General features: G+C 68.8%; 1 protein-coding gene across 4 annotated transcripts in view; it reads left to right on the forward strand.

Moving 5' to 3' along the window:
* The window catches only part of EMID1 (EMI domain containing 1), a 46,246-nt gene extending 32,996 nt beyond the window's left edge, over positions 1-13,250 (forward strand). The window contains exons 8-15 of one of the 4 annotated variants that reach the window (XR_012895925.2): positions 1,973-2,110; positions 2,615-2,695; positions 2,854-2,906; positions 3,104-3,157; positions 5,593-5,637; positions 8,660-8,744; positions 9,615-9,708; positions 10,307-10,361. Coding sequence is in view for 3 of the 4 variants with exons in the window: in XM_075897929.2 (XP_075754044.1) it covers positions 1,973-2,110; positions 2,615-2,695; positions 2,854-2,906; positions 3,104-3,157; positions 5,593-5,637; positions 9,615-9,708; positions 10,307-10,428 (587 nt within the window). In the remaining variant the exon portion in view is untranslated. Of the gene's footprint in view, positions 1-1,972; positions 2,111-2,614; positions 2,696-2,853; positions 2,907-3,103; positions 3,158-5,592; positions 5,638-8,659; positions 8,745-9,614; positions 9,709-10,306 lie in introns of all 4 variants that reach the window. The other 3 variants (XM_075897929.2, XM_075897930.2, XM_075897931.2) reach the window with 3 other exon arrangements.
* Positions 13,251-13,565: the final 315 nt, after the last annotated feature.

The raw sequence follows: 13,565 nt of genomic DNA on the forward strand, positions 1-13,565 counted from the left end.
GTGACAATGCCCTTCCCTGCCAGCCTTACTTCATTACTGCCAATGGCAGCTTGTCTTCCTTCAGTGCTGGGCAACCCGCCGGCAGCCGCTGCTCTCCAGCTGCCCAGCTCCGAAGGTGGCACCCTGCCATCAGCAGGGCAAAAGTGACAATGCCCTTCCCTGCCAGCCTTACTTCATTACTGCCAATGGCAGCTTGTCTTCCTTCAGTGCTGGGCAACCCGCCGGCAGCCGCTGCTCTCCAGCTGCCCAGCTCCGAAGGTGGCACCCTGCCATCAGCAGGGCAAAAGTGACAATGCCCTTCCCTGCCAGCCTTACTTCATTACTGCCAATGGCAGCTTGTCTTCCTTCAGTGCTGGGCAACCCGCCGGCAGCCGCTGCTCTCCAGCTGCCCAGCTCCGAAGGTGGCACCCTGCCATCAGCAGGGCAAAAGTGACAATGCCCTTCCCTGCCAGCCTTACTTCATTACTGCCAATGGCAGCTTGTCTTCCTTCAGTGCTGGGCAACCCGCCGGCAGCCGCTGCTCTCCAGCTGCCCAGCTCCGAAGGTGGCACCCTGCCATCAGCAGGGCAAAAGTGACAATGCCCTTCCCTGCCAGCCTTACTTCATTACTGCCAATGGCAGCTTGTCTTCCTTCAGTGCTGGGCAACCCGCCGGCAGCCGCTGCTCTCCAGCTGCCCAGCTCCGAAGGTGGCACCCTGCCATCAGCAGGGCAAAAGTGACAATGCCCTTCCCTGCCAGCCTTACTTCATTACTGCCAATGGCAGCTTGTCTTCCTTCAGTGCTGGGCAACCCGCCGGCAGCCGCTGCTCTCCAGCTGCCCAGCTCCGAAGGTGGCACCCTGCCAGCAGCAGGGCAAAAGTGACAATGCCCTTCCCTGCCAGCCTTACTTCATTACTGCCAATGGCAGCTTGTCTTCCTTCAGTGCTGGGCAACCCGCCGGCAGCCGCTGCTCTCCAGCTGCCCAGCTCCGAAGGTGGCACCCTGCCATCAGCAGGGCAAAAGTGACAATGCCCTTCCCTGCCAGCCTTACTTCATTACTGCCAATGGCAGCTTGTCTTCCTTCAGTGCTGGGCAACCCGCCGGCAGCCGCTGCTCTCCAGCTGCCCAGCTCCGAAGGTGGCACCCTGCCAGCAGCAGGGCAAAAGTGACAATGCCCTTCCCTGCCAGCCTTACTTCATTACTGCCAATGGCAGCTTGTCTTCCTTCAGTGCTGGGCAACCCGCCGGCAGCCGCTGCTCTCCAGCTGCCCAGCTCCGAAGGTGGCACCCTGCCAGCAGCAGGGCAAAAGTGACAATGCCCTTCCCTGCCAGCCTTACTTCATTACTGCCAATGGCAGCTTGTCTTCCTTCAGTGCTGGGCAACCCGCCGGCAGCCGCTGCTCTCCAGCTGCCCAGCTCCGTAGGTGGCACCCTGCCAGCAGCAGGGCAAAAGTGACAATGCCCTTCCCTGCCAGCCTTACTTCATTACTGCCAATGGCAGCTTGTCTTCCTTCAGTGCTGGGCAACCCGCCGGCAGCCGCTGCTCTCCAGCTGCCCAGCTCCGTAGGTGGCACCCTGCCAGCAGCAGCCCAGCTGTTCGGGTAGCAGTACCACAGCCCCCCACAATGCCTCGTTGGGCCAGCCCCGAGGGTTACGGGCCCAGGACATGTCCAATGTCTCAACCGAAGGCATGGTTTTTAAAATCCTGCCCAAACTAGACTGCAGATTTGGTAGGGCCCCGCTGCTGGGGGCAGAACCTGGGCCCATCGATTAGCGCCGGCGTGGGGAGCCTTCTGGCTGGAACTGGGAGCCAGCAGCGGCTGTGTGTGATGCCAGCCGGGGGACCGGCAGTGGCCGCAAGCTCCATCCCCATTGCTCCCACTGTCTGTGGTTCCCGGCCCACAGTCAGACCTCCGCCACCCTGCCAGCTGATGGTCTCAGCTGCAGAGCAAGCAGCCCTCACACTCTGTCCTGCCTGTGTCCGTCCTTCCTAGGCCCCCCGGGGATGCCAGGGCAGGATGGAGCCAGGGGCCTCCCCGGAGAGAAGGGGTTACCCGGCCTGCCAGGGCCCCCAGGGCGCCCGGGCCTCCCTGCCCCCGTGGGGCCGACGATATCCCGCATTCCTGCCACGCGTAAGTAGCTGGGAGGGGGATGGGCTGGAGACGCGCAGTTGAGTGAAGTGCATCTGCTCTCTGCCCCCAGGCCCCACCCCACAGGGCGTGGGCTGGCGCTCAGCGTGCTCCTGCGCTGCGGCCCCGGGCCAGGCTGGTGCTTTGCACGTGGCTCACACCCAGCCTGTGGCGCTCGCTGCCCCTGGCTCCCAGCCTTCCCGCTCTGCGGGTGTGGGACGGAGCGCTCCTCCCTCAGCGGAGCCTGTGCCCTTCAGACCGCTGCTCCAGTCAGCAGCAGGGACGCTGAATCCCGCCGCAGCTCAGGAGAGCGAACGCGGATCCTCTGCGCTTGGCCACGCACACGGGTCTGGAGTCTGGCGTGTCTTGGCAGAGGGGACACGAGTCACCTCCGGGCAGTGGGGAGCCGAATGCCCCTTCTGAGCCCTGCCCAGCCCTTGTCCAGAGCCCAAACAAGCCAGCCCCACCCGGCAGCCGCCTCTAATCTTTGCTCCCTCCATGTCCCAGGGGACCCAAACAGCTTCACCGACTCCAGCAGCGGAGGCGTCATGGGGCCTGCGGGGCCCCCAGGCCCTTCCGGGCCAATGGGTAAGTTCCCCTGGTCCCCGCTGGAGCCCTGATGGCCAGTGACTCCGTCCAGTGGTGGCTTCCCTCGGGTCCCCCCACCCCAGTGCTGGCAGGGGGCTCTGAGTGGGGCAGAAGCCTCCCCAGGACATGCTGAGTGTGTCCTGCCCCTCTCGTTCCAGGTCCCCTGGGCCCCCCAGGACCAGCCGGGCTGCCAGGCCCACCGGGGCGCGATGTAAGTGCTGTCTCGGGGGGAGGGCAGGGGCACAAGGAGCTGCCATGGGGGGGCAGGGTGTCCCAGGTTGCTGCTCCCTTCCCCCTCCCCATGGCCCCCAAGAACCGCCCCCCCTTCTGGACACCCCGCAACGGGGCCAGTGGCCAGGCCGGGGAGCGCGGCCCTGCCCGCACACTGATGCCTCTGTTGCTGTGCAGGGCTTGCCTGGCGTGCCAGGAGCTGCCGGACGTGCTGGGCGCAAAGGAGAGCGAGTGAGTGGGCTGCAGGGGCTGTGGTGGAGCAGGGGTGTCCTGCCTTTGCACTGCCAGGCGCAGACCTGGGCGCTGCTCCAGGCTAGAGCCCTGCCAGCCGCGCTAGAGCCGCAGGGATCCGCATCCGCATCCGCATCCGCATGCGCAGCTCTGCTCTGCAGGGGCAGGGGCTGCGTCTACCCAGGGCTCTGCTGCGGCCAGCCCTCGGCACCCTGGCTTTTCTCCAGAGGCTGGCGCTCAGGCCCTCTCCCTCTGTCCGTCCCCAGGCTGGCCCTGCCCTGCAGGGGCAGCTCCTGTCGTCGGGCTCCCAGGGCCCCGGGCTCCTCCCCGCGACCCTCCTCAGGCTCCCAGGGCCCCGGGCCCCTCCCCGCGACCCTCCTCGGGCTCCTCCCCGCGACCCTCCTCGGGCTCCTCCCCGCGACCCTCCTCGGGCTCCCAGGGCCCCGGGCCCCTCCCCGCGACCCTCCTCGGGCTCCCAGGGCCCCGGGCCCCTCCCCGCGACCCTCCTCGGGCTCCCAGGGCCCCGGGCTGCTCCCCGTGACCCTCCTCGGGCTCCCAGGGCCCCGGGCTGCTCCCCGTGACCCTCCTCGGGCTCCCAGGGCCCCGGGCCCCTCCCCGTGACCCTCCTCGGGCTCCCAGGGCCCCGGGCCCCTCCCCGCGACCCTCCTCGGGCTCCCAGGGCCCCGGGCCCCTCCCCGCGACCCTCCTCGGGCTCCTCCCCGCGACCCTCCTCGGGCTCCCAGGGCCCCGGGCCCCTCCCCGCGACCCTCCTCGGGCTCCTCCCCGCGACCCTCCTCGGGCTCCCAGGGCCCCGGGCCCCTCCCCGCGACCCTCCTCGGGCTCCCAGGGCCCCGGGCCCCTCCCCGCGACCCTCCTCGGGCTCCCAGGGCCCCGGGCCCCTCCCCGCGACCCTCCTCGGGCTCCCAGGGCCCCGGGCCCCTCCCCGCGACCCTCCTCGGGCTCCCAGGGCCCCGGGCCCCTCCCCGCGACCCTCCTCGGGCTCCTCCCCGCGACCCTCCTCGGGCTCCCAGGGCCCCGGGCCCCCCCCGCGACCCTCCTCGGGCTCCTCCCCGCGACCCTCCTCGGGCTCCCAGGGCCCCGGGCCCCTCCCCGCGACCCTCCTCGGGCTCCCAGGGCCCCGGGCCCCTCCCCGCGACCCTCCTCGGGCTCCCAGGGCCCCGGGCTGCTCCCCGTGACCCTCCTCGGGCTCCCAGGGCCCCGGGCTGCTCCCCGTGACCCTCCTCGGGCTCCCAGGGCCCCGGGCCCCTCCCCGCGACCCTCCTCGGGCTCCCAGGGCCCCGGGCTGCTCCCCGTGACCCTCCTCGGGCTCCCAGGGCCCCGGGCCCCTCCCCGTGACCCTCCTCGGGCTCCCAGGGCCCCGGGCTGCTCCCCGTGACCCTCCTCGGGCTCCCAGGGCCCCGGGCCCCTCCCCGTGACCCTCCTCGGGCTCCCAGGGCCCCGGGCTGCTCCCCGCAACCCTCCTCGGGCTCCCAGGGCCCCGGGCCCCTCCCCGCGACCCTCCTCGGGCTCCTCCCCGCGACCCTCCTCGGGCCCCTCCCCGCGACCCTCCTCGGGCTCCCAGGGCCCCGGGCCCCTCCCCGCGACCCTCCTCGGGCTCCCAGGGCCCCGGGCTGCTCCCCGCGACCCTCCTCGGGCTCCCAGGGCCCCGGGCTCTTCCCCGCGACCCTCCTCGGGCTCCCAGGGCCCCGGGCCCCTCCCCGCGACCCTCCTCGGGCTCCTCCCCGCGACCCTCCTCGGGCTCCCAGGGCCCCGGGCCCCTCCCCGCAACCCTCCTCGGGCTCCCAGGGCCCCGGGCCCCTCCCCGCGACCCTCCTCGGGCTCCCAGGGCCCCGGGCCCCTCCCCGCGACCCTCCTCGGGCTCCCAGGGCCCCGGGCTGCTCCCCGTGACCCTCCTCGGGCTCCCAGGGCCCCGGGCTGCTCCCCGTGACCCTCCTCGGGCTCCCAGGGCCCCGGGCTGCTCCCCGTGACCCTCCTCGGGCTCCCAGGGCCCCGGGCCCCTCCCCGCGACCCTCCTCGGGCTCCTCCCCGCGACCCTCCTCGGGCTCCCAGGGCCCTGGGCTCCTCCCCGCGACCCTCCTCGGGCTCCCAGGGCCCCGGGCTGCTCCCCGTGACCCTCCTCGGGCTCCCAGGGCCCCGGGCCCCTCCCCGCGACCCTCCTCGGGCTCCTCCCCGCGACCCTCCTCGGGCTCCCAGGGCCCCGGGCTCCTCCCCGCGACCCTCCTCGGGCTCCCAGGGCCCCGGGCCCCTCCCCGCGACCCTCCTCGGGCTCCCAGGGCCCCGGGTTCTCCCCAAATCCAGATGCTTTGCCAGACAAACAGGCATGAGGGGTTGGGCTCTGGCCTGTGGGGCGGGCTGTCTCCGAGGCGCCGAGCTTGCCAGACCAGGGCCATTCACTCCCTCCTCCTTCTCCCTAGGGTCCTCCTGGCTCTCCTGGGAGCAGAGGCCTGGAGGGGGAACGTGTAAGTTGTGGGGCTCATGCCCCCAAGTCTGTTGCAGTGCGGTGTGTGTCCCCCTCCCCCGCCAGGAAGGATCCACTGGCCCCATGCTGGGGGCTGCAGGCCTGGCAGGGTGCCCCATTCCCTGCCTGAGGGTGGGCAAGGGCAGGTGTCTGTCATGCTCTCTGCTCTGGGGAAGGGGACAAGTCCAGCCCAGCAACCCCCCGTGCCCCTCGTGCCAGCCGCCCGGCTCATGCTGGCCCCTCCTGGCTCTGGCGCAGGGGGCCGGTCTCGACGCGAGCAGGGGGAGAGGGCGCCGGGGTGAGCACTCCTGCCCTGCGCACGGGCCATGAGCCCGGACAGGCTGTGCTGGGGCTCCCCTTAGCACCCCTGGCCTTTGCCCTGTGTCCCACGGAGCCATGGAGCCCCCTTCCCCTGCCTGGGGCCGGGGGGCAGAGCAGTGGGGCAGTGAGCCGCAGGCAGCCGGGCTGCCGGGCTGCCGGGCTCTCTCCTTGCGCAGCCCTGGGGCTGTGGCCAGGCCATGCTGGTGGCAGGCGGACGTGAGCTCCCTGGCCCACAGCCTTCAGCTTTCTCTCTGTCTCTCCTGGCTCCATCTCCCCGCCCCTGCCCTGCCTCTCAGCAGTATCCAGCGAGGCAGCTTACCCGCGGACACGGGGCCCTGGCCCTCTGCCTGCCTGTGGGCGCCGTAGGGCAGGGCTGCCCCGCCCCTTGGCGGGTTAGTGAGCGATGCAGCTGTGGGGTGGGCCTCTCCGCATGGATCTCGTCTGCCTGCATGAGCCGAGTCCTGCACCTAGCCTGGCGCCCGCCCCGCTCCTGCGACCGCACACAGCCCGCAGCCTGCCTGGCGCCCGCCCCGCCCCGCCCCGCTCCTGCGACCGCACACAGCCCGCAGCCTGCCTGGCGCCGGCCCCGCCCCACTCCTGCGACCGCACACAGCCCGCAGCCTGCCTGGCGCCGGCCCCGCCCCGCTCCTGCGACCGCACACAGCCCGCAGCCTGCCTGGCGCCGGCCCCGCCCCGCTCCTGCGACCGCACACAGCCCGCAGCCTGCCTGGCGCCCGCCCCGCCCCGCCCCTGCGACCGCACACAGCCCGCAGCCTGCCTGGCGCCCGCCCCGCCCCGCTCCTGCGACCGCACACAGCCCGCAGCCTGCCTGGCGCCGGCCCCGCCCCGCTCCTGCGACCGCACACAGCCCGCAGCCTGCCTGGCGCCCGCCCCGCCCCGCCCCTGCGACCGCACACAGCCCGCAGCCTGCCTGGCACCCGCCCCGCCCCGCCCCGCTCCTGCGACCGCACACAGCCCGCAGCCTGCCTGGCGCCCGCCCCGCCCCGCCCCGCTCCTGCGACCGCACACAGCCCGCAGCCTGCCTGGCGCCCGCCCCGCCCCGCCCCGCTCCTGCGACCGCACACAGCCCGCAGCCTGCCTGGCGCCCGCCCCGCCCCGCTCCTGCGACCGCACACAGCCCGCAGCCTGCCTGGCGCCCGCCCCGCCCCGCTCCTGCGACCGCACACAGCCCGCAGCCTGCCTGGCGCCCGCCCCGCCCCGCTCCTGCGACCGCACACAGCCCGCAGCCTGCCTGGCGCCCGCCCCGCCCCGCTCCTGCGACCGCACACAGCCCGCAGCCTGCCTGACGCCCGCCCCGCCCCACTCCTGCGACCGCACACAGCCCGCAGCCTGCCTGGCGCCCGCCCCGCCCCGCTCCTGCGACCGCACACAGCCCGCAGCCTGCCTGGCGCCCGCCCCGCCCCGCTCCTGCGACCGCACACAGCCCGCAGCCTGCCTGGCGCCCGCCCCGCCCCGCTCCTGCGACCGCACACAGCCCGCAGCCTGCCTGGCGCCCGCCCCGCCCCGCTCCTGCGACCGCACACAGCCCGCAGCCTGCCTGGCGCCCGCCCCGCCCCGCTCCTGCGACCGCACACAGCCCGCAGCCTGCCTGGCGCCCGCCCCGCCCCGCTCCTGCGACCGCACACAGCCCGCAGCCTGCCTGGCGCCCGCCCCGCCCCGCTCCTGCGACCGCACACAGCCCGCAGCCTGCCTGGCGCCCGCCCTGCCCCGCCCCACTCCTGCGACCGTACACAGCCCGCAGCCTGCCTGGCGCCCGCCCCGCCCCGCTCCTGCGACCGCACACAGCCCGCAGCCTGCCTGGCGCCCACCCCGCCCCGCTGTGCTCCTGCGACCGCACACAGCCCGCAGCCTGCCTGGCGCCCGCCCCGCCCCGCTCCTGCGACCGCACACAGCCCGCAGCCTGCCTGGCGCCCGCCCCGCCCCGCTCCTGCGACCGCACACAGCCCGCAGCCTGCCTGGCGCCCACCCCGCCCCGCTGTGCTCCTGCGACCGCACACAGCCCGCAGCCTGCCTGGCGCCCACCCCGCCCCGCCCCACTCCTGCGACCGCACACAGCCCGCAGCCTGCCTGGCGCCGGCCCCGCCCCGCCCCACTCCTGCGACCGCACACAGCCCGCAGCCTGCCTGGCGCCCGCCCCGCCCCGCTGCGCTCCTGCGACCGCACACAGCCCGCAGCCTGCCTGGCGTCCGCCCCGCCCACACGCCCTCCCACCAACGAGCCGCCCGCCTGCCTGCCCTCGCCCCGCCTCCCGCCAGTGAGCTCCCCCGCCTGCCCGTCCCGCCAGCGAGCCGCCCGCCCACCCGCCGTCCCCCTCCCGCCAGTGAGCTCCCCCTGCCTGCCCACCCCCCCAGTGAGCCGCCAGCCCACCCACCCTGCCCCCCACCCGCTTGCCCCCACCCTGCCCCCCACCCGCTTGCCCCCTGTCCGCCCGCGGCCCCCCCCACCAGCTAGTGCTCTTTCCATGCCCCTGGGGCTGAGCCAGCTCCTCTCTGCCCAGCGTTGCCCGGTGAATGCTGCCTAACATCGGCCCCCTGCCGCACTGTGCGCATGCCACTTGGGGCTGTGCCCTCCTGGGGGGCGCCTTATAACCAGCTGCCCACGCGCTTCTCTCCCCGCCCCGCGGCCGAGGCCCTGGGAGTCGGCCGCCCCTTCACGGCTGGATCTGTCTCTTTCGTCCGCAGGGGGAGGGGTTACCCCCGCTCCGAGAGGCTTTGAAGATTTTAGCTGAGAGGGTTTTAATCTTGGAGACAATGATTGGGCTGTATGGTGAGTAGAGACAGACGGACAGCCTGGCAGGGTCCTGGTGGGCCGGGCTGAGCTCTCCTCCCGGGCCCCCGCTGCCTCTGAACCAGCAGCAGCCCTGCTCCCAGCCCCAGGGCCAGGCCCGCCCGTAGGGTCGCCAGGTGTCCGGCTGTGAACCGGACACTCCAGTATTGGAGCTCCCTGTTCGGGAAACACACTGAGCACTGGCCTGGCGGGTATGTTCAGTCAGGCGTGATTAGAGTGTGATGCAGTCCGGTGCGCTGGCTGGAGCCATCTGGCAACCCTAGCGCCCTGCGCCGGCAGCTGGGCCTGCCTGTGTATAACGGGGGCGCGTGGGGGCTCACTTGGGGGCCTGCCTTCTGCAGCTGCTGCAGGAGGAAAAGACCAGCACAGGGCAGCTCCCGGCGCGCCCCGCGGCGTCCCCAGGCCCAGCCTTCATGTTCTCAGACGGGCCCCCCTCTCCGTGCTGGGTGCCCTACACCTTCCAGCAACAAGACGCCCCCTTCCCCACCGAGCCAGCAGAGGCCGGGCACCTGGAACACGACTCTGAACTGCCTCTAAGGGTCCCTGCCGCTTGGCCAGCGGTGAAGGGGCAGGGCTGCTGTAGGGGCTGCCCCTCAGTCCCCTGGTTTTGTGCCAGCCCCGGGCCCGAGGGAGCTCAGAGGGGAAAGGAGGCCCAGAGCGTTCTCCAGACGCAGACGTGCTGACTGGGGTGGAGCTGAGCCCCTGGACTCTGGCCCTGCCTGCCCTGGGCGCATGCCTGCAACAGCAGGGACCCTCCTCCCGCTCCGCAGCTGGACCCAGCGCAGAGCCCTCGGGGCTCCCTCCCCGCAAGGGTGAACGAATTCGCACTGTGCTCTTCTCGATCTCCAGCAGGCCATTAGCTTACAGTCCTTCCTGCAGCAGCAGGCCCAGCTGGAGCTCCTGGCCAGAAGGGTCACCTTGCTGGAAGCCATCATCTGGCCAGGTAACGCGGCTCCTCAGCACGAGCCCCGCACTGTGGGAGCTGGGCCCCTGCATGCCGAGGGCGTGGCTGCAGCTCCGCTGTGCGCTTGGGGCCAGATGGTCGGGATTCCAGTTTGGTGCAGCTATGACCCTTCCTGTCTCCACACTGCCAGCCCCCCAATTCAGCCTGCACGGCTGGGGGCTCAAACTGCCCTTGGAGGAGGGGTCAGAGTCCCTGGCTGCTTGGGGCTGGCACTGGGCACTGCCACAAGGCTCCCTTCCTGCTCACACTAAGGCACAAGCCCATGCCCAGGACCTCTGTGCGCTCCGTTCTGGAGCCATCCGCTGGGGCCAGGGAAGGGCCCCGTTCTCACGGCAGCTCTTCTGGAGCAGCCGCAGCTGCCGGGCCGGGCCGGGCCGAGAGGCGTCCATGGAGATGGCCCAGCCCAGGCCGGCTGTCCGGGAGGGCAGGACCACAGGGCGTAGCGGCCCCGCGAGACTAGCCGACGCGCAGAACCGTGGGGTGCTCTGCCTGGCTGGCGCCGGCCACCGGAGCCAACTCCCTGGGAGCGTCCAGGTGCTCTCGGCTCTGACTGGGCCTTTCTTCCCTCCCCTGCTAGAACCGGAGCCAGGTTCGGGCGCTGGCCCCTTCAGCACTAGCGCCCCCAGCATCCAGCGGAGCCAACGCCACGGGCTGGCAGCCTCCAGACTCCACCCACCCCCGGAGGACACCAGCAAGTGATCGGGCGGCAGCCCTGCACCGGATTCAGCTCCTCCAGCACTGAGCACCCTTGGGCAACCCCCATCCCGGCTGTCGCAGGCAGACACGCTGGAGAAGCCGGCTCAGGATGCGGAGCGGCCCGTCCAGCTGCATGTACTAACCCCTGCTGCCTGGCTCCCCCACTGGTCTGCCGGGGGCGGCTCCCAAGTGCCTGCAGGGCGGGGGGGCTGCAGAGGGTGGAGCCGGCTTCCGAGGACCCCAGGGATTGGTAGGGGCTGTCTAGCAAAGTGTCCCCTCCCCCCCGCACCGCAAGCTGACACTGCCAGGCCGCTCTGCCCATAGCCTTGGGCACCAGTGCTTGGGGGGGAGGGGCAGCTGGCCACTGAAACCCTGCCAAGCAGGCTGGGCACACACCTGGGCTGAGTCCAGCAAGGGCATGGGGGTGTTCATCGGACACCCCACTCCTCTCTGCATCAGGTCTGGCTCAGGCCTCCAGCCCCTCCTATGCCAGACCGCTGTGCTACCCCCCCCCCCCCAAATCCCCTTCCAGCAGCCCAGCACCACCCTAGCCCCTTCCTCCAGAGCTGGGATCTTCCGCCTGGAGGCCAGCGTGGTGCACCTCACTGCCAGGGAGCTCAGCATGAAGCCAGGGACTCCAGAACCAAAACCCAGCTCGCCCCCCTCTCCCCCATTAGCCTCCCTGCACTTCCCCACCCATGGCCCCGAGCACTTACTGTCAGCTGGGAGATCTGCCAGGCTGGTGTTACTGGGGGCAGCAGCCAGCCCCCAGCGGTGCCAGCAGGAGACAGGGACCCTGCTCTATACTGTGCATGCTCATGATCCCGGCCAACTGGGACACAAGTGGGCTACGGTTATTAAACCTCTCCCAGCTTGCCAGCGGCCTGCCAATGTGGCTGTGCTGAGAGCTGGGGCGGGGCACAGGGGGGCTGGCATTGGCTGCAGCCAGGAAGCAATGCCCAACCCCCAATTCAGAGCAGGGAGGCATCATGCTGAGGGCCCATGGCAGAGCAAAGGAATGTGAACAGGCGCTTAGAGCCAGGCCTCGGTGAGCTCTTCCCTCCCTCCCCCGGCAGGGACATGCTAGCTGGGCAGCTGCAGAGGGCGAGCCCCTGGGTGGGGTACAGCTACCCGTGGGATTGCTGGACAAGAGCAGCATAGCCCAGGTACAAGCCCATGGCTCTTCTGTGTCTGCACTGCCACTACCCAGGCTACCACACGTGGAGGGGAACGACCAGCTGGGCGCACGGACGGTCGGGCAATGCTCATCATCGCACAAGGCCATAGGGGCCAGGAAGGGCTTGTTCGGGCAGTCACTGCTCAGACTCACCTGGTCTGGCACCAGGCCCAGAGGGGGCTACTCGCCTAGTCCTCTTATGCAGCAACAGAGGCTCTTGGGATGCTATTTTAGGCAAGAGTGTGCCCCTACCCATCTAAGAGTGCCTGGCTGGGCACTTAGGGCAGGGGCAGCCCTAAGCCTAGGACCTGGAGGGGACTGTGCCGTGTCTGGGAGCTGTGTGAAACAAGGGAAGCCTCGGACCCCACGCCCAGCGGGAGCTCCATGGCCTACAGGCCATAGCTTGCCCACCCCTACCCCAGAAGTTTGCGATGCCCCAGAACCAGGGCATGTTCCTCTCCCTGAAGACGCTGCTCCCCATCTCTCTCTCCTCAAGCAGGAAGAGGACATGGGGCCCACTGCAGCAGGATGCAACAGCAAGACCAGCTCTGCTACCTTACCACAATTCCAAGGGCTAAGCCGGGATCAGTATGCACGCAGACACGCACTCAGATGCGCTATCATTTAATAGTCTGCAATAAGGAAATAAAATCAGGATTTACCAATTGTAAGTCACCTGAATTAAAACCCCCTCTGCAAATCTGTAGTCTCAGGTCTAGATCTAATACCAATGGCTCTGTCCAGCGGCAAAGCACCCAAGTACGGCAAGGCTGGACTGTGGAGCAGTTAGAAGAAAGTGCGGCTGACACACACCTGTACTGCCTCCCTTAGATGCTCATGGGGCATGTAGGAATCCCCGTGCCTGGTACCCGTGCTACATGACATGCTCTGGGAATTCTCCACCAGCACTGACCCCTCCTTTCCTGCTAGGCATCCCGCCTTGGTGCTGTAAGCACATCCCCCCCCCCCGCAGAGCGTGGCGAGCACTACATTCTGGCAATTAGCAGCGTGCACTGAAGAACCTGCAAGAGTGCAAGTTGGTCGAGTTTTGTGTCTGCATATTTGTCTCATTTCTGTCACAGGCACATGGTACAGAAGACCAAATTCAGAGACTTGAGAGTCTTCAATCAGGTGTATCATAAATTAGTTACTGTGGCAACTGGTCAGTGCCTGTATCCACAGGGCTGCTGCTGTTTCAGGTTGATAACCTCGCTTGAACATTCAAACCACACTGCCTGTTTTACTTTCAGAGGAGATTTATTACAATTGTATTTACCTTTCAAGCTCATACAAGCTGCATTTCTACTTATTAGGCTGCCTTATCCTGAATGTTTTCACCAGAGCACTGGCTCCTTAGCTGCACTCAGATACCAAGATGGCGGGCATGGTATGCATGAAACAAAACCACTTCCAGAGAGAACATTCATCTGGTATTTACAAGATGCCTAGTCACCGATATACCCAGCAATGCATCCTGAGTTACAGGCAAGTCCAATGGACCATTTGAAATGGGGTGTTCAATCCCGTCCTTGGAATGCCGCAAGCCACACTTTCCGGTTAAAGGCCCAGGTGCCGTGCCTGCTCAGCCTTGTCAAATACACTTCAGGATCTTTTCAATCCCTGCTCCCTCCACACAATGCAGCATTCCATAGCAAAGGATTACAAGCCATATGATACATACAACTCATGGGTGAAACTCACTGCCTCTTCTGCAGAGCCCACAGAGCTGGAGTTTGTGATGCCGACTACAGGTGGAGTATCCAGAGTGCTGTCCAATAGAAGCTGAGAAGTGTTAAGTTTATAAACATTTGGAATTTTATTTTAAAAAAACATCACAACCATTAACAGTGTTACAATTAGTTCTCCTCCTCCTGGGTTTGCAAACAATGATACTGAGCATGCTCACAACAATGGTTTCTCATTGGTTTAGTTTTAGTTAAACAACCATTTTGTTTAAAAGGAA

The sequence above is a fragment of the Pelodiscus sinensis genome, chromosome Z (assembly GCF_052426305.1).
Source record: "Pelodiscus sinensis isolate ZL-2025 chromosome Z, ASM5242630v1, whole genome shotgun sequence".
In the NCBI taxonomy this organism is placed as follows: domain Eukaryota; kingdom Metazoa; phylum Chordata; order Testudines; family Trionychidae; genus Pelodiscus; species Pelodiscus sinensis.